This window comes from Chelmon rostratus, chromosome 21 (assembly GCF_017976325.1).
Source record: "Chelmon rostratus isolate fCheRos1 chromosome 21, fCheRos1.pri, whole genome shotgun sequence".
In the NCBI taxonomy this organism is placed as follows: domain Eukaryota; kingdom Metazoa; phylum Chordata; class Actinopteri; order Chaetodontiformes; family Chaetodontidae; genus Chelmon; species Chelmon rostratus.
The window spans coordinates 17,369,694-17,390,374 of NC_055678.1; the positions used below are offsets into that span (position 1 = coordinate 17,369,694).

The window sequence follows — 20,681 nt, forward strand, 5'->3', positions numbered from 1 at the left end:
GGTTCAGGACTGGGTCATACGATCATTAACGGCAACCCGAGAGAGCCTGTAACAGCATGGTGTGTGGTGGAGGAGTGGGATTGCGGAAATAATTCAGTCAGAACCAGAAATTTGCTTGATGCAAGTCCGTGCTGGTTTGCTGAGCGTGTGTACGCAGTGTGAATGTGCAAGTGATTTCCTTTATTACAGGAGAATTATGGGTTAATTAGTGTCAGTGAAAGTGGAGACCACACAATCTAACTATTTAAAGATACTGCAGAGGCTGACAAGACAGTCCTGCAGTGATAGTACAGGACCTCAGAGGCTGGCTCTGCCTGGGTTTTGTCAGTATGATTGTGGTGCAGTAGAAAGAAGGCACACCTAGGATCGCCATGGGTTTTTTATGAATACAGATGTTTATTTGTATTGTATTGTATTGTATTTGTATGTACTGCTAAATAGTCACTTTAAAGCCAAATACCGAAGTTTATGGCTCACTAGTTGCAGAGTTAGTTTGCACAATCTTTTCAACCAATAACAACGCAGAAAACGAATCAAGTCCAAGTGCAGACCAGAAAGCCGTGAATTTTAAACACGGTCGATGAGAGCGGTGAGAGTGAAGCCCAACAGTGAAGCTGCAGGCAGGAAAACCAAAACAATGAGCTAAAAAGCTGTTTCAGCTCATTGCTCGCTGATGGGGGAGTCAGTGAGCAGATTTAGGTGCAATTCTTAGTTTCACTCTAAATTTAACAAATACAGCAAACAAGGCTGGTTCATGAACAGAGATGCTGACAATGAATCAGAAAGCATCGCCTTATATCCTCCACTCTCTCTCCAGGGAATCCTCTACTGTTGGCCTCTGACTTTCTGTTGGCTTGGCATCCTGCCCACATGACCTCATAGGCTGGCAGTAATCCAGTCTTCTTAAACCTAATGGCGACAAAACTGGTACGTTCATAAAATAAAATAAGGGCCCTCTGGCTTTTAATACTCAAACGTTGCATATGTTGGGCTGACAATCATCAGTTTTCACAACACACACGCACACACATACACACACACCCTTGTATTTCTTATTCTGGCAGCTCTTACACGTCCTTCTGTGACTGACGGATGGAACTCAGGTGTCTGTCTACGATCTCTCATGTAGCTGTGCTATCAAAAAAATATATATATACCACACTATCATTTAATGTAAAACATAAGACAGACATCTTATTTCAGATGTTATTAATTATGAATGAGACAGACTATTTATATCAGCATTTCCAAGCATGTGTATAGGTTAAATACAGGAAAGCATTTACTTGAAATGTAAATGTAAATTGATAATGAACCAGAGAGTGAAACATGGGCACATAAATATTTCCACTGACAATGCAGCTAATGGCCCACAGCTCAGTGAAATTCCAACAGGGGGCATGTTTCTGTAAAAGCACACACACACACGCACACACACACACACACACACACACACATTATTTAAATCAAGGGCAACAGTTGGGCCAAAGATCATGCACTTTAATTGTGCACTGTGTTTTAATATAAAATCCAAAAATAACTACAACACAAAGCAACACATAGAGTAAAGATAACAGGAAGTAGGAATAGCAGGAAGAAAATCTGATTTTCCAAACATTTCTGAGTGCAGAAATAATGTGAGTGGTGGAGTCAAACGCCTGAGGGTGGAGCTCGAGCCAGAAAAGGCTGAGTAACACAATCTCACCTCGGACCGCTGGAGAGCCAGAAACCCCCAAAACCTCAAAAACCACCCAAACTCAAAAAGCTGGTCAACTTACCATTAAACGGCCTTAATATAACACCAATTTAGCTGGTGTTTGTATTGAGAGCTCCAGTTCCATGAGAACGGACATTTTCAGTTTGAGCACTCCCACCAAGATCAGACCTTTCGGGGTATTAAGTTAGTTTTTCCCAGGAGAAAAGCCACAGGGGAAGCTTGGAATCCGTGTTCACTGGAAGAACGGCTAATATGCAGCTGCTTTGGTGTTGAAGAAGACGTGCAATTTTACATATTATCATTAGCAGAGGCGGAAAAACTTTGGGAAATGCTTATTCACTCTCACAGAGTTTGGTTTGAAGAGCGACACCGCTCTCAAATCTAAAGCTGAAGCTACCACCAGCAGCCGGTTAGCACAGCTTAGACTGGAAATGAGTGGATGCAGCTAGTCTGGCTCCGTCCAGAGGTAATAAAACCCAAAGAGTAGCCTGGCGAGCTCACAGTGAAGACGAGACTCCAGGAAGTCACTGCTCCCGGCCAAAAAATAGTCCGGCACAAATTCCCTTATAAAATCAGATTAAACAGAGAGACGTGAGCTTCAGAGGTGTGTCCAGGAAGTATGCGAAATGAATTTTCGCCTTACGTCATTCTTGTGAACTTGATCGCAGGACCGTCATGTTTATCCACTCAAAACAGCCGGCGTGTCGACATGTATCCATGAAGTGGATTCATAAAGCCCCGCGATATATGCAGATATTTGACTCAAGCTGAAACGCCCTGGGACAATTCTCCTCATTGACGTCCAGTCTTAATGCTAAGCTAAGATAACTGACTGCTGGCTGAAGCGTCGTATTTAGCATAAAGACATGAAAGCGAAATTGATCTTGTCCGACTCTCAGCAGCAAGACAAAAAAGTATATTTAACAAAACTATTCTTTTAAGGCCTATAATTGGCTTTTTATGGATTTTGACCACAGTTGCTGCATTTTTTTTTCAGAGACAGTCTGGACAGTGATTTTCAACACCGGCTCTTTTCTATGGCACGTATTTCAGCTCTGCTGCAGGTGCCATTTGAAGACGTTGGCTCAAGTGCAGAACAGTGTGTTTTCACGGTGGAACATGCGAAGCCCTTCCTGCCTGTTTCTCCCATCACTCCACTGGATTCGTTCACTTCTCTGCTATCTGTGCTCCGAGCGCCTGCTGCCTCCTTCTCTCTTTCACTCATCGGCTCTCAGAGACAGGAAGCAATTCACTAACCCCTCTCATCGCCACTCCAGTTGTTCCCGTCTGCAGCACTTTGGAAAGCCATTTTGATAAATACCATGACAATTCATATACAGCGAGCGCAGCCATACCATATTAGCCTCAATATGATGGAGTGTGTGAATATGGAGCACAATTCTTGGGCCCCTGACTGCGTATAGTGCAGTATCCTCTTAAATCCCTTCAAAAAGCAAGCGTTCCCTCATGGATTCATGAAAAGAGCCCATTTATAGACATGAAAAAAAGGCCCGTTTCAACAGACTTTAAGTGCGGCGGCCAAGGAAAACAATGTGCCTGGCCAGAAAAACTGAAGTCTGTAATGCACCGACTTAATTCCATTCTTTCGCATGAAAAGAGAATAAAAAGTTCAGGGCTGGCTGGAAAACTCGCTGTGTCCGAATTGTGTGCGACTGACAGAGGCACTGACATACAAAGTATCACTCGGCACGAAAATCAGCTCGAGGCTAAATCACACCACAGGCGGCCTCAGCGGGGCCGAGTACGTCACAGTGATATGACAAGTGATTTATAGACGGCTAAGCCAAAATGCTGGAAACAGGATTGAGAGAAAACGTGAGAGAGGGAAGTGAAGAGAGAGAGAGAGAGAGAGAAACAGGCAGGCTGGGAAAGGGAGAGAAAGTATACAAAGACGGAGTAATAAAGTGAGAGGGAGGAGGGAAGATGGAGAGCGCTCGGTGCCAGTCGTCGGTCCATTTGGTCCATTAATGTGCAAAGTAACGGCCTCGCTGACTGAGGGATGATGGGAAAATGGCCCTTCCCGTAGGGTAGCCCTTGAAGTGATGTATAGTAGCGAGGACGGAGAGCGGCGCTTGATGGCTGATTCCTCCTTCCTCAGCTCATCACAGGCATAAACAACAGGAGGCCTTCCTGTAAAGAGAGGGCGCTTTCACAACGCACAGCCGGACCAAACCAAAGTGTACGGCCTGTGTTTTTTTTTTTTTGGTCTGATCAAAATCTGCTCAGTTCCGACCCCACAGACACAAATCCCCTCTCTGCAGTTTTTTGTGCTCTACTGAGCATTTTAGTGTCTTTCAGCTCACTGTTTTGATTCGTTCACCTCATTTCATCCTGTATCAGGCAGCTGAATACAGCAAATAAGGTTTGAGATACTCATACGATACGCGTCCTGCGTAGCACTAAAAAGCAGCTAGCTATTGAACACAGTGGAAGATTTTGCTGCTAAAGAGTCGGGTATTCTCCTCAAGAGATGGTGGAGACCAAAGCAAAGCTAAAAGAAAGAGCAAAAATACTGCATTTTCACTAGGCCAGACATGTAACTCCAAATGAATGCTCATGTTTCTCTGTACCTGCTGGTTGCGTGTTTGTTATGCTTCTTTACATCAGCTCTGTAAGGAGATTTTATGTCAGTGTCTTTGCAGTCAGTTGTGCTGCCCTCTAGTGGCCCAAAAAATCAATTTTGGTTTAAAAAACTGCTAATGATATGATCGTAGCCGCTCTTAATTTCCTCTGTGAAGTGTCTGTGGGGTGCTTACTCTGTGTGTAATTGTATCTGCTTGCCTTAATCCCTCAAAATGTGTTCTTCATGATGTTTGGAAATCGGGGTGCAGCCTTTGCTTCTGTCACATGGGCATGGCGATCAGTGAGCCAGTAGCAGCTGTCAAGATTAGAAGCAGCTGCAGAGCCGTCATCGCTGCAAAAACTGTTACAGACATAAAGATAATAGTGGAAAAAAATCTAATTGAAAACGTCATCTGGATGAGGGACGAGGTTTCGAGGCAGGGATTTCAACTGACCGACTGAATAAGAGGATAAAAGTCTGATCGCAAAGCTTTAATGGACTTCAAATACTTAAATGTGGTCTATCATGTTTTTCCATTGTCCTACAAATATTCAGCTGGCTTAGAAAGTCATGCAACCTGCACTCTGACAAATGATATAATACCTTTAAATCAGAATCTCTGCTGTTCATACTAAAACGACACAAAGACAAGGAAAGTCTGGTATTGTTGTACAAATGAATAGAATGTAAAACTATGCTTTATTTCAGAGCGTCAGCTTTATAGCTTGCCTGGTCCTGGTCTGACAAAACAAAGGCCTAGTCTGGAGGTGGTTAACCAGGGGAGAGTTAGCAAGGTGGAGCCAAGTGCGAGCACAGGTCTGCTCCCGGAGTGTGAAATCGACTGCAGCGCCTGGTGCTGCGAACCGTTCCCACTGGCAGAGAAAGATGTGCAATCATGGCTGGCTTTTAGCTGTTCCAGAAGCCTGAGATGTGAATAATAGGTGCAATTTGATATCGTTGTCAATTTTTCAAATAACTGACAAACACGTTGTGGGTGATTGTTCTCAGACGGGGGCCGCTGAGGAGGAACTGCCAAAACAACTCACTTAGAGAAAATTGCAGTCTTGAAAACACTCGAGGAGAGCGATCACCATTTACTAATGAAAGCTCTCCTCATGGGAGACATTCAGACTCATCCGTCACACAGTCACACACTGACATTTGGTTTAGACAGAGTTTGTAAGGTTTGGGCCTCGGCTATAGCGGCTCCCCATGATGTGTTTTCTTATGATTAGTGAGAGTAAAACTCATTGTCCACCATGCCGTCTTGTTCCGTTCAGTTCGTTTCACGTTAAAACGGTGGATGGCACCAACAGAACCACCGTCCCTTTTTTTTTCATTGCCCCTCTGCTGAGGTTCCAGTCGAGTTGAGCCGATACTAAAAGGTGGGGTTAAAACACTGCAGACCACTGATTGGCCGGAGGGAATCAGGGAAACCAGAGTCGTCTCGTCGTCTGCGCTCTGTAGGATTTCCCACGCTCTGCAGGCTTCACTCAAACTAAGCTCGTCTCCTCGTTGTAATAACCACATACCAAGACGACAGACACATGCGATGTCCTCCGCTGTTTTCTTGTTATTAGAGGATCTCAGTGCGTAACAAGCGCGTGGTTGAGCCAGTGAGAGAGCGAGCGTCAGAAATGACACTGAATGCAAGCGGAGCAGAGGAGGAGGTTGGCGCTGAGCTGTCGGTACGGCGGTGCTGCTGGAGAAGTGAAGCCCTGTAACAACCCCACCAACATGTAAGAGTACTGTCTGCAGTGGTAGGTACGGGTTAAGGACAGGTTGGCCGAAAGCGTTTGGTGGGAACGCAGTGTTGGATGGCATAGCAAACCCAGCTCCAAAACAGCATGTGCCTCTGTCTGCAAGGTTTCAAGCCTTTTTGCACGTGCCTGTCTTTGTTTTTTGAGTTCAGCACCTATCTTAAGATCTGGTTTCTCACTTTCCTTTTGCGCAAAGGGATTTCCCCTGACTCCTTATTCCAAACCATAATGAAACTAAATTTCCTGTTTAAAGTCAATCCGTCTTCTGCCAAACAGAACAGTACATCAGCCCCTGGATCAGACAGTAAGACACAATGAGAACTTAGTTTTATCAAAGAAAGAAAAAACAACCCGCAAAAGTATTTTCCTAATTGGCCCGCTTGAGGAGAAGCGTGTCAGGGATGAAATCCATCACGCTGATTGCTGGCCTTCTCTGCGTGGAGCCGCGTGGGGGCGGAGCTGTGTGGGGTTTGTTGGGGTTCTTGTGGTTTTGGATTGCGCACATGCTAGTTGGATCTCGGGAGGGAAGCCCTCGCACAGCCGAGAGCAGCTCATTACCTCGGTTAGTCATCAGCCCCACTGTCTGCAGCAGGATGATAAATGAGCAGCTTCCTCATGTGTGGCTCTGACAGCGCCGTGGCACAGGGTCAAGCTGACATCCACCGAGGGGCGGCGGGGAGGCCGAAGCGAGAAGCGACCGCACTTCAGAGAACCTGCGAGGGCTTTCTGGGAATTGAAACACCCTCCAGTGGCTGCACTGTTTCTAACTTTCCATCCATCTCCACGCTGATCGCTCTGTCGCCGATTCATGTCAGGAGCAGGATAATTGATTCACACAGGAATTCTTATCTTCTATGATTCCGAAAGGATTCAAATCATTTTTTTCACTTTGTTAATAACGTCATGTTGACGTAACCAAAAAGGCAGAAGTGCGCACACACTAGAGTGATCTTATGGTTAACCTTAAGAAAAGGCAACATGTTTTGGGTGCATTGAGAACCTTGATAACTAGCTTTGGAAGATAAAAGCAGTAGGCAGCTTTCTGTGAGTCCTTCATACCTCACCTCCCTGAGTTTACAGAGAGACAAACTGATCAACATCAACTGCATCGTTTTAAACAACTTCAATCATGTCTGGTCTGCCCAAGAGATGAACTCGGTCAGAATCAGTCATAACATGTTCAATTTGAGTTTGGGATCATTACCAACATTATGGGTTGGCTCACTTTCACTTTTCCTTCACATAAAGTGGTAAACTGACAAACACGGTAAACGAGGCCAAACTGTTTGCAACCGGGAACAACTTTTTGCCCTTTCCTGACCTGTTCTTCACGATGCCTCCATGTTTTCAGATCTCATCACTTTGTCGAGTGTTATCATAATCTCTAAAACGCATCGCCAGACCCAGAACTGGTGTTATTGTTGGCTGCTTTCCGTTTTCCTCGGAGCGCGGAAAACTACCAACAGCACAGGACGCGCTGCGTTTGTTTCCAAAGTCTGCAAAGAAATGCTCAGCGCCGCTGTGGAAATAAGAGAGGAGAAAGGAGCACGTTCACTGCAGAGGAATAGCTTTAGGGCATTCAATCGTTCGCAACTGGACCTCGTCAGTTTGTCTTGGAAGACATTTTGCCCCTCATCCGAGCGGGCTTCATCAGTTCATGCGCACCAGACTAGATAGGACAGCTCTAGTCCAATGAAGTGGTGTTAGGTTCAAGTTCAAGCATAGGAAAAGTTCAATTGTCAGAATTTAATTTGGAGTAATAACATAGCTTCACGCAAAACTGGTAATTACAGCCAGGGTTGGCGTCGGGTTGGAGGGGGGAGTAGAGGCAACATCAGGAGAAGAAGTTTGAGTTTGTTAATTCCATGATGGAGACATGAAAGCAGATAGAAACGCTGCCAGCCGTGACTTTCCCAGGAGATCGTAGCCGGTAACAGACAGAATCACATAATGAAAGCGATGCTTACAGGGGACCAATCTGAACGCAGATGGTGTCATTATTCTAAAGCCATTACATTGTGTGATCATTATTTACTTCATAATGATAAATTCAAGCAAAGAAAATCTATTGCCAGTTTAACTTACTTAATGAGAAAGCGAGTTCATTTTTACAATTGCCATGCCTGCTATATGTTAGCCAGCGAAGCTAATACAGCCAAAACAATCAGTTCAGATCAACATAGCTGACTGTTGCCATGGTACAAGCTACAAGTCCGGGTTTTAGAGGAGCAAAAATACGATTTGTCTTTATCCAGCGGGCCTAAACAGTTTCTTAGATATTTACACAAAAGCTAATTCTGCAACTGATCTTTCAGTGGCTATTTGAACTCTTCTGGATGTGAAAACTCAACCTGGAAGACTTTCAGAATCTGTGAAATGAGAATTCAGATTCATCAGCAGACACACACACACACACACACACAGGACACCAATGACTCCTCTGTCAGCGGGCTGTCCAGGTTCTCCATGAACAAATAAATGTGGTGTAATTCTCCTCAGATGTCAGTTGTTGTTTTTTCACCGTTAAGTCTGGCAAATTGCAGTGATTTACAGTCCTGAATTTGTCATGCACAAGTTTCCCCTCTGACTCCTGCAGACATTCCTCTTTCAGCTGGCACTGCTGCAGCTACTTGCACCACTAATGCATGAGACAACCGGATATCTCCCAGAGAGTGTGTGTGTGTGTGTGTGTGTGTGTGTGTGTGTGTGTGCGCGCCCGCACGTGTGTGTGTGTGGGTGTGGGTGTGTGTGCGAGCGTGTGTGTGAACCTGTCACTCTTGGTTGAGTGATGTTGATGTGAGCTGAAGTGGCATGACTGTGGCTCTCTATGAGGGAGGTATGGCACAGAATCCAGACTGGAGTGGGCCATGGTGTGTGTGTGTGTGTGTGTGTGTGTGGATGTCTTGGCAGACATCAGATGAAGGGATGTCATGCCCCTCAGACTCTCTCTGTCACACACACACACACACACAAACATCCATATCCAACAGCAGCGAGCATGAATGGTCATTCAGCTCCAGCCAGCAGTATGAAAACAAGTCAAAAGGAGGAAGAGGAGGAGGAAAAGGGGGAGGATGAAGGACAGGGTCTTGAGCCAAAAGAAACACGGTGGGCTCGTCTGTCCTCCTCCCTGTCCTGATGAGCACCCCAGGCAAATATTCTGTGAATGAGAGCATATTCTGGGGGGCTATGCTTCCCATTTCAGCGTGTGAAGGAGGAGAAGGAGGAGGAGGAGAGGTGACTCACCCATGATGTCATACAAAATGAACATTTTCAAATGAGTCTCAAAGTGTAATAGAGGACCTGCTTTTTCGTCTGGTACTTCTGTTATTGTACAACAACACTGGCTCTCAACCATTTCAGCTGCAGTGATCCCCAAAATACAGCAGAGCCCTTTTAATTCGCTCCGGTCTAAATTTCTTTACTTGTTTGTGTGGAGAAGGCCTCCAGAAAGCCTTTTTAAAAAATGTAAAACATGCATTTTTGTTGTTTTTTTGTATGCATTAAACAAATGAGATATAACATGTCCATCAGTGAGCTTTAGAGATGCCGATTTTGTTCCATTCAGACAGAGCCAGACTAACCGTTTCCCCCTGCTCCCTGCCTTTATGCTAAGCTAAGCAGCTAAACCTACTGCTGGACTTAGCTTCTCATTTAACAATCCGCTTTTTTATTCATAGAATAAGTTAAAAACTCCTCATGGAGCTCATTTAATATTTGTGCTTCAGCACCTAATACTGACTATTTTTCTATGTCCTCCCGGCCTCGCCACACTCTCTGCTTTGTTTAGCGGCTGTACTGGTAACCAGGCTGACGTGTGTGGGACACGGAGCCTCCTTTGATCTCTGGCTGCAAAGCCACGATAATGAGGTGACTTTATGATCATTGAGAATTTATGCTCATTGGATATAACAGTTTTCAATTCAGCAAATTATGAGCCATGTCCCTCTAAATGTCCGCTCCGACGTGTTCTCCGCTTCTCCTGTTGCAGGAAAGCCGTTAAGTGAGAGGTCTTATGAAGTCTGCTGTGGGTGTGACAAGTCCTCATAGGGGTTTAAATTACCTTTGAAGTGGCAGCTAATCACCTCGGTGAGGCGGTTTGGGCTCAGTTGCTACAGCTGCTTCACCGGAGGAGTCGATACGGGCCTTGAGGCTGACGTATGTCCACGAGGCAGGGTGGCACAAAACAGTTTGATAGCCTTCAAACATCAATGAATGAAGGCAGGTTTTTTTTTTCCCTGCTCCTCAAACCAAAGAGCAAAGGCAAGAAGAGGAATACTGTGACGATCTATGACAGAGGGTGAGGACGACACCAAAATCTCTATCCAAACTTCAATGCCAGATGTGTTGATTTCTCTGTTTAGGTTATTTTCCACAATGACTTTTGGAAGAACCCCGGAGGCGACCAAAATTTCAGTCACACACACTTACGTCAAGGAATTGGCCACTTAAAGCGAAGGTTTAGCCAGTTAGATTTGGCGGAAACGCTTTGCAGTAAGAATCTGAGCAGGAACGAAGGTGCTGCTGAGAGAGCTGGTTCCCCGGTCGGAAACGCGTACATGAACATTAAATCTTTGGTTATTGAAGAGGAGGTGGTGGAGGGAGCTGAAGTATCCGGTCATTATGGCCTTCTGCATGAATATGATTGGATGGTACTAGTCAGCTGGTCATTGAGCTGGGGATTGTGACGCATGAATGAAACAGCTGATGTCAATCAGCTAATGCAAGTGCAACTTCACACAAGTGATGTAGACCATAGATCTCTATGTATACTTGACGCTTGAGGTGCTTGTATATATGCAAACTGATGTCAGTGACCTCATGGGGGGGTTGACCGATTGCAGGCAAAAAATCATGCACGGTCCAGAATATAAAAAATCTGTTCCCACCGCAGATTGTAGAGTTGCAAGTAAAGTGGCTGAAGCTGAATGAGCCATGTGAGTGTTTTCTGATCAGCCACCGGGGCTGGTCGAGTTCAGGAAACTAAAACTACTAAGGTTAAAGCCGGGACAAGATTGTGGTCACAGTTAAATCATGTAATTGTTGGTAGCAGATTGATGTGAACCGTGGTCTCCAATATCAAAGTCGTGGCCTTTGTGCTCCCAACCATCCTCCCCAACCTCCGTCTCAAGAGGTTTTGTGGCACTATAACCACTTCAAACTCCTCTCAGGGCCTCAGATCCCAAGGGGCCGATTGGAAATGAAGCCTCGGCTACTGTCGCCTCTGCTTCTGAGAAGCCTCATTACACGCATGACCACGAGATGCTGCTTGTCAGGAAGACATAAACATTAAGTTTTTTTTTAAGCGTTGGATCAAATAGTTAATTTTACCGATTTTAGGGTTTGACAGTCATTTCTCCAAGTTCAAAACAATTTATTTTGGAACTGCAAATGAAAAACAAGACTGCATCAAAAGGAAACTCACAAGAGCAACATTTGTTTTTCTAAGCCCATTAGAACCAATTAGACAACCCCAAGCTGAGTGATAACAGAGTTTGATAGCTCCCTGGGTGGAGACAGATGCTATCTGCTCTTTCAGTGGAGCGGCGCGACCTTTAAACACACCAGTGTTTTACTGAAGGGGATCCCAGTCCCGGCAGAGTCCTTCATCTCGGATGTAAGACGCGGTGGTGTCAAAGAGCCCCTTGTGATCCCCCTCAGGACCAGTAGGAGGTATTTTAATAGCTGTCTGACCCGTGGTGGCTCTACCCTGCCGCTATCTCCCTCACAGGGAAGCTGTTGTGCTGCATCACAAACGCAAAAAGCAGAGGAGACCCTAAAAATGCGGTTTCCTTCCGTTGGCTGTCGGCTCTCTTCAGTTAAGTTACCACACGCTGTTTAATTGATAGCGGTTTTACATGCTTGCTTTTTTATTTTATCGCATTTTTTTCACTTCCCACTGTTGGTGTCTAGCCATGCTGATAAGTTTACTTTTACCAGTAGAACAACTTTGTACTGAAGGAAACATTAAAGGCCCAGCAGCAGCATTAAATCAATTTACTTGGGATGGTTTTCTGTTCAGCTTTGGTGAACTTGGACGTGCAAATTTGTGCCGCCGACCGAGCCATCCTGACAACACTGACCGTTCAAGAAACAGACAGCGGCAGAGTCCAAAATGAGGAAGCTATCGCAGCTCACGCTGTGCTGCACTGTCATGATTCATTCAAACCCTCCTCTGCCAGATATAAACTGATCGGTGAGACAGAAGCTGATGATGCAAACACATGTTTGAAATGGGGGAACGTATTGTTACGTTGGCAGCTGAGTTAAAAAGCTTGCTAAGCCAGTTCGCAGACTTTATTTTGTGTTTTTCATTTTCCTGTTGTAATTGGTCGAAGGCAGAGGTGAACGCTGGAGGCCTGAATGAGAAAACAGCCTATAAATTGTAATTTGGGTGAGTCTTTGGACCACAATTAATGCAAATCACTGAAAAGCCATTTTTTAGGATGATTTAAGACAGGCATGGACCCAAAACGTTACAAACATTAATTCATTCATTTAATCTTTTATGTTCAGCATTGCAGCTTTAAAACCTCACAGGGGGCCTGGGGAGCCACACTACTTGGCCCCTTCACAGGTCTTCCTCTCTCACTGATGGAGTGGACTGATGCTGCATGTATTTACAGGTCAGGTTTGGTATCTTAACTGGAGGCTGCTCTGTTCTTCACTCGTGAGCAGCTCACCTTAAAAGCTGCATGTCTCTCGTTGGCTGTGCGCTCCGAGGCGTCACCATCTGTCATCCAGCAGCAGAGCTTCATGCATGCGTCCTCCCCCGGTCTCCTCCCATTGTACAAACAGCTGTAGACCGTGAACCGTGGAGTGCGGGTCTGACACGGATTACCTGGATCCCGGTTTGAAGTCTGGGTGGGCATCAACAATCGAGAAGCAGAACTTCGCGCTTCTTTGATTCTTTTTTACTGAGTTAAGTTTCCTCACGTTTCTTTTTTAATGGAATCATTTCCCACAGCTTCAACCATGGCGAGCCGGCTTTTTCACACTCTGCATTTGTTGCTGATTCTGGAGTCGAGCTGGGGTAAACTCGTGTCCGAGGATCTGGGGGAAGCCGTGCGTCAAGGCGCCGATGCGCCGCCGGCTGTGGAGCGGCGCGTCTTTGCGCATGAAAGCGCGAACCGGGACATGGTCTCCATCAACATGTTCAAAGAGTACGAGAGGTACAGCAAAGAGCCGCAGAGCCAGAGGGACGGAAACACCGTGAGGAGTTTTAAAGGTGTCCCGAGTGAGTGACCACACGCGTTTATCCGTTCCGTGAACAATGTTACCGAGCAGGAGAGTTGATCCAGTCAGACTAAATCAGTGGTTACTGCTGGTGCTCTGAGTGGAAGAAAGAAAGTCCAATTTTCATAACTTAGCAAAATAGGTACATTAGAATATATCCGTTATTCTCTTATTAATTAAAAATCCCTCAGGTTTCTTCTGGATACTGGTATTATTATGAAATAATGAATAGTGGTTGGGCATTTCTTACAACTCCTATGAGATTTTATTTCTTTAAACATTATTATTGTGTCCCTCAAGACATAATAATTGAACCGATTCATGGCTCATTTGGTGGTCATTCTAATACGAGCAGACAGGTGAAGTGTGTCTTTACTTAAGCAAATGAAAAAGTGAATAAAAATGAGCCTTTTCTTATTCACCTTCAACAGTTTTATGATACTTCAATGCAACTCAAGATTTATGTCATCGAGCGTGTTCTTGATCTCATTTCTTTTTCCCCACTTAAAGGCTTATTTTTATTTTTTGCACCTTTCATTACGGATCAACTTTTTAAAGACACAAAAAAAGCCAGAGAGTTCATATTAAACTTGAAAAGTCCCACCTTGTGCACAAAATAACACCTTGAAAAAAATAATAATTCATCACTGTGACATCCTGAAAGCAGGTGTTTCATCAGTCACACAGCAGATCTTGCGCCCCTTTGGCCCACACATCTCCACTGCTATGCTCCATCGGTGTTATGATTTAGTGAACTGGGGGACTTAAAGTCTCGAGCGCTGTTAGCTCCCCGGTAGCTGCAACAGCCTAGGTGTTAGACAAGAGCCTATTATCACACTCAGACACCGGCTGCACGGCAGAAAACCCTCAGAGGAGCTCGTTCTCCTATAAGCATTTCCATATGCTTACAACAGACCTGCTGGGCCGATCCAGTGTTTGTCTTTCAGGCTGTGGTGGAAGTGTGGGAGACGAGGGTGAACTTCACGAGTACAGCGATCGAGGATGAGGGTTTTGGTCATGCGGGAGGCAGGCGTTTCAGCTTAATATTTTCCATCTTGCTGCTTATGTCAGTCAGATGTGTTGAGCAACATTTTGCAGAAGATATATTGGATGCTTTTATTTATGTCAGTCAAACGTGCCAGAATGAGATGACAGAGGGGGGAAAAGTTCAAGGCTGCTTGCCTTTTTGATAAAACATCTGTATGGTTGAACCAGCAAGCACATCACCGCTTATGAATCCTTTTTTAAAGCTAATAGATATATTAGAGAAAGCTTGGGAGGCAGGGTGAAAACAAGGGCAGGGTTTTAACTTGAAGAACTTCTTTTTGGAGTCAAAGGTCTCATTTGACGTCTAATTCCTTTCTGAATTCCCCAGGAGTCCTGCAAGGCAAAGATGTGTTCCAGTTCAACCTGTCCTCCATCCAAGAATCAGAGCTCATCCTCCTCGCCTCTTTTCATTTCCTCTACAAGCGGCCCCGCCACCACCAGCGGCCGTGGCGTTTCCGAAGGCCTCGCCACCCATCCGGTGGCCCCCAGCATCCCCATCCTCCCTCCCCGCAGCTCCTCTTCCATGGATCATCCCCAAACTCAACTTTTGCAACACCGCTAGGAAACATAACTCTTTCTCCTTTCAAGAAAGGCTCCTGGCAAACAAGGGATGTAACGGCTGTGCTGAAACACGCCAGGGATGTCAAACTGCTTGTGGTCACCGTGGAGTTTAATATGGGGTTCGGGGCGGCTCGGCCGCAGCAGAAGAGTCCTCAAGGCCAAGAGCGCCTCTCCCCAGCCAACATGCCATATATCTTGGTATACACTGATGATCGAGCTATAGATGAGCCGAACAGCGTGGCCGTGTCACTCCAGCGGTACGGGTCCTTCCCTATGGCAGAGGATGCATCCCCATCAGCTTCAGCCTCAGCCTCAAGGATCCGGAGAGAGCTTCACCTCCAGATCCAAACCAACGACATTCCGGAGGTGCAGTACAACACCCTGAAGAATCACGAACTGTGGCAGAACACGTATTTCCCGGCCAAAGCCAAAGCAGCGGTCAAACCGGGGAGGAAGCAGGGCCAGGAGAGCAACGAGGGCCTGGGCAAGCCCCAGGTGCTGAGCTTCGACGAGAGGACAATGAAAAAGGCCAGGAGGAGACAGTGGAGCGAGCCCAGGGTTTGCTCCAGGCGCTACCTCAGGGTGGACTTCGCTGACATCGGCTGGAGCGAGTGGGTCTTGGCGCCAAAGTCATTTGATGCCTACTACTGTGCCGGGACCTGTGGGTTCCCCATCCCTAAAGTGAGTCAAATTCAGACAGACCCGGCTCAAGCAGCACTGATGTGATGATTTTCCCACATCAGGACTTAAATAAGAGAAAATGCTGAAGATACAGTTGCATGTTTTTTTCAAATGCAATGATTTTGTATTATATTTTATTGTATTTTTTAAATATAATCTTTTCTTTTAGACTGTGGATTGTGAACTGAGACATATTCAAAGCTTTGTGCTTCAGTACTACACATAGACTGGAAACTAGAGCAGAGACAATATGCACATGAAAAGTGTTCATCTGTTAAAGGAAAAGGCAAAAGTGGTGAAAACTGGAATTTTAAAAGTACATAAAATATATTTAATTTGTATTATAAATCTAAATCTTTCAGGCAGCAGTTGTCATCTTTCTGGATTTTTGCCTTCGGCTTTACAGTTAAAACACTAAGTTGTACTCGTATTAATCCTCTTTACTGCCACTCATTCTCTTAGGTGGTGCGTCCTTCCAATCACGCCACCATCCAGAGCATCGTCAGAGCTGTGGGCATCGTCCCTGGCGTCCCTGAACCGTGCTGCGTTCCAGAGAAGATGAGCCCCCTCGGCGTTCTTTTCCTCGATCCGAACAGGAACATGGTGCTAAAGGTGTACCCCGGCATGTCTGTGGACACCTGCGCCTGCCGATAGGGCCCGAGCCGCAGGATGTGCGATCGCTGATGATGAAAGATTACGAGGAGGACGTACATGTAGACTCGGCGTATGTTAGAGGCCGTTTCCACCTCGAGGAGGACAGTAGTGATGAGGACAGCTGAGGGTGAGCCGGTGGGACAGGTCTAGTTCCTGAGAACTCTGGTCTGAATCTTGGACTAGTCCCTGCCGTGATCCGACTCACCTTTTTCCTGCTTGTCTAACAGTTTTCATAGATGTGTTTTTCTCCACACTGCATTTATTTGTCTCCCATCATCCAAAAGCAGTTTTGAGAAGTGTACTTAATACAAACCTGTGTCTGTAATGGTCCTAAATTTTCTATGTATCGAGGACAAATCTCCTGCAGGTGGACAGTTGTCTCTGTTGAACCTTCATAAGCTTTTTCAGTCCTTTTTCAGCACATGTTCGCTTTTATAAAGTGATTTTTCCTGTTTAATATAAGAAAAGACTTGACTTTCTCTGGTCTCAGAATGGACTCAGACCTGGTTTTGGAATTAGCTCCAACTCGACTAATCTCAGTGCCTGGGTTTCAACCATGAAACCCTCTGACATCCTCTTCTGCTTATCCTCTCAAGGATTCATCTGACTTTTGGACAAACTGAACTGTGCAGTGACTCACAGACTCAGGAGGGTCTGAGGGCCACAGAGGCTGCATGGCAGCACATTTACATCCTACCAAATTAATCAACCCATGTCATGGAAATACTGTAGTGACTAATGCAAACTAAATGGTACCTATTCTGAAATGATGTCATTGATCACCTCCCATATTAGCAAGAAATGTTATTCATGCATGAGAGGTAATATCTTTTTGAACTATATTTCAATATGTTTATATCTTGTATATAATGACACCTACTGAGATTTAATGTACTGCGAGCATTGTGTAGCTCGGTTCTGTATGAGCACAGAGAAAAAAAACAGTGCTTTGCTGCCACCTGCTGTGCATTTTGGGAAAGTTTAAGGGACTAAAACATTTTGAAGGAGAAACTTCGAGTACTTCCTGTGGCTCCTCAGAATCTGCCTTTATACATAATGCTGTTTGTCAAGGATGACATGTACAGTTGGTGATAATAGTAGATCTCCATAGTGAGTAAAAAGGGATAAATGTATCCGACGTTATAACTGTGCTAAAAGTGTATTTGAATAGTTATATAATGTGTGGCTCTAACAAATCGTAGACATAATGTATGCCTGGTAAGGAAATAAACTGAACTGTACATACAAAGATACTTGCTGACTTTTTTAGGTTTCATAAAAAGTATATAAAGCATTTATCTAGACACATACCTGACCATGTCAATACTACTTATATACATTAGACAGATAGCCTCTCATTAGATTACATTTAGTTTATTTAAAAACTAGATATCTAGCTTTATTTTGTGTGAAGCGTGATAATGTTTTTTTTCTCCTCTGAACAAAGCTGTCTGGAAAACCTGTGGTGGAATGTGATTACATGAATTTTCATTGATGTCCTTTTTTCTACACAAGAAGGCAGGAAGCTAACGTCCAGTTTTCCTATCTACATTGAGCGGTTAGTAGTGAGTCCATCTTAAAGCTGTTCTAATCAATATTTTTATATCAACAAATGGATCAGATGACTGTGAAAAGTGAAATTAATCATGTGGAGCGACAAACTTGCAAATAATTATCATTGCTCTGTGAAGCATTTTAGCATCTTTCAGTGAATTGTTTTGGATTCATGGCCCACAACTTTACGGTTTTGATTCGCTGACTGGTCTCGACGGTCTCGAGCCACAGCAGGCAGCTCTTTTCAGCAGAAACACCACACTCAAACCCACACTTTGCACTACTTTCCCAGCACCAAAAAAGCAGAGAGACAAAGTTAGCAACTGGCTGGTGGATAAACTGGATCATTTTGCAGTTAAAGAGTGAGAGAATATTTTTTTTCTGGAGTTGGTGGAGACAAAAAACAGAGCTAAAAGGAGAGTGAAAGTTGGACTTACGTTCATCAGGGTGACACAAATACAACTTAAAATGAATGCTAATGTGTCTGTTGGATGCCTAAATAGGTAACTGTTAGGTGATAATATATCACTGTTGGTTTTACAGTTAGTTCCTCTAGACCCAAGTACCCGTTCTAAAGAGCTGTTAACCACAAAATAATTCATTGGAGAGCTTAAATGTTGCACGATGGTCTAAATGCTGTTTCAGAGCCGTTTGCACCCTGATAAGAAAGAAATTCTGGAGGGAAACACTCGGATAATTCTGCATTTCTTGAACTGAAAACAAAAAAACATGGGTTATCGCTGTGAGGCAGATCTGCTGCATGAATGACACAGCAAAAACATCTTTGCATTTTTGAGGAGTGCCATTCTATTATGTTCAAGGGCTTTAATGCATGATCGGTATGACAGATAAATAGATCTGGGCCTGTTTTGTTAGTGTTCTGATTTTTTTCAGATCCGGGGCAATTCAAAGAAGGGCCAGGCCTAACGACGCCACTGTCAAAAACATAGACTATTAGCCAAACTCTAATATAATTGAACAGGGTTTTACTGCACATTTTTCAACCCAGTAATTCGGTCTAAAGCAATATGACCACAGATCGTCTCAGTCCAGTTTTCCTGCTGCGTTTGCTTCCCTCCTGCATGCCGACATTATTTGCTGTATCCGTGCCAGTAGATTTTGTCGTGGCCTTTCATCACTGATTGACTCCATAGAGAGGGACTCTTAAAAGCTTGAAAGGGCCACAATGAAAGCATTTTTATGAAACCCGGCGTGAACCGAGTACTGAGTGACTGCATGAGTGAAAGACAGAAATTCCAAGATAGGACGGACTCAGGCCAACGTCCCCAGACTCATTGGCTTGTGGTTTGGGCTCAAGCCCCCCACAGGAACAAGGGGCAGATCCCATCATCCATCTACAACATACAGGATGTAGCTATGAAGGCCACCACCATCATGTCCTTTGTTCCATTTTCCAGTAGTGTGAAATAAGCTCTCATGCCTATCAGATTTTATAGGTTCTGCCATAAACCTATATCAGCTCATGAGCATTTTCCCACGTGTTGTTTCTTACACTCTACATCTGGTTGTTGTTTAATGAGAGGAATCCTGAAGTGCAAAGGATGTAATTACTCTATGTTTCTTGTTTCCGTGGAATAAAGAACTGGGTAGTTAGTGATATCCACCACGGATGAACACAACACTAAAAGAGACCTGTCTACATCAGCTTCCACAGAAAACCCAAGGAGGAACATGTGAGAGCACCACTCACAAAGCTTGTCCAACAGGGTGGTCTCTGGGGAGTGCAGCGCAGAAAAAAAGACGAAACTTTGCACCATCAGCACATTGATGATGGGGAAAATGCGATCACATTATCTTTGGAATAGTTTTGAATAGTGTAGGTAGGACGGTTGCACGTGCAAAGGGAAGAGATGGGCAACATCAGGTCAACATCTAGGACAATAAACAACATTTATGATACTCGTCAGCAAAACTTGGTTAACATTTCCTCTATTTTAAGCAACAACTGGCTCTATTTAGCCACCAGCACTAATTCAGAGCACAGAACAGAACTGCTGGGTGGCAGCTGTGGCAAAGATCTCTTGCTGTCTGAAAGCACCTGTAATTCACATGACATCAGATTAACAAGGGTCCTGCTGGTCTCTGCAGTATTTACCACTCTGGAACTCCTGGTGGCACTGCAGTAAACAACACCAGCGACAATATTAACTGTTCTACCAGCTGGCTTATACAGCTGCATTTCAAAGTTTACGTAACAAACCTGCTGGCTGCAGCTGCATGCTGATATTTCAATATCTTTTCTGTTTGTTCTAAATATAAGGTCAATTTGTTACTCGACATATACAAGTAATTCAAGACAGTTTTATTTAAAGAAGCCCAATATCACAGAGCCTTGGAGGGTTTAACAATCTGAACAGCATATGACTCCTCTACTCGTAGATCCTTTCAGTTCGATCAGTGGTCAACAGCGTTTGGTCAGCTCAGCTCAGGTCAACTAATATGAGCGTTCAGCTCTATGTGGCTCCCCGCAGACACCCACACAGGGCCAACGTAATAATGGAGGAAAAGCACGTACAAGCTGTTTATCATGTCAATAAAACAATGTGAATTTGCATTTAGTCTTGAATTGAACCAGTGACAAAGTTGAATACAGTTTAAGCCCCTGGATTCAAATGTCCGTAGTGTGTGAAATTAGATGTATGATGTTTAATTCAAAGTGCTACTTGTTGCATTTATGTCTGCTCTGTGTCTGATTTAATATGATTATTTCCCTTGAAAATTCATTCTAGAACTGTCCGTGTCTGTTTAATATATCATCTGGAACACATGCATGATCTGCAGTGTAGTGATTTAAGTGATAAAACACTAACCTGTGAGAAATATGCAGCAATGATGGCGGTGAGGAATGCAATGTGCTGTTTTGTTT

At 44.5% G+C, this 20,681-nt stretch overlaps 1 protein-coding gene across 1 annotated transcript; it reads left to right on the top strand.

Moving 5' to 3' along the window:
* Positions 1-12,905: 12,905 nt before the first annotated feature.
* On the top strand, positions 12,906-17,433 carry gdf10b (growth differentiation factor 10b). Its single transcript, XM_041963018.1, has 3 exons — positions 12,906-13,298; positions 14,673-15,586; positions 16,049-17,433. Exons 1-3 carry the CDS (start codon positions 13,010-13,012, stop codon positions 16,238-16,240), a joined length of 1,395 nt encoding a protein of 464 aa, XP_041818952.1. The 5' UTR covers positions 12,906-13,009; the 3' UTR covers positions 16,241-17,433.
* The last annotated feature ends 3,248 nt before the right edge of the window (positions 17,434-20,681 follow it).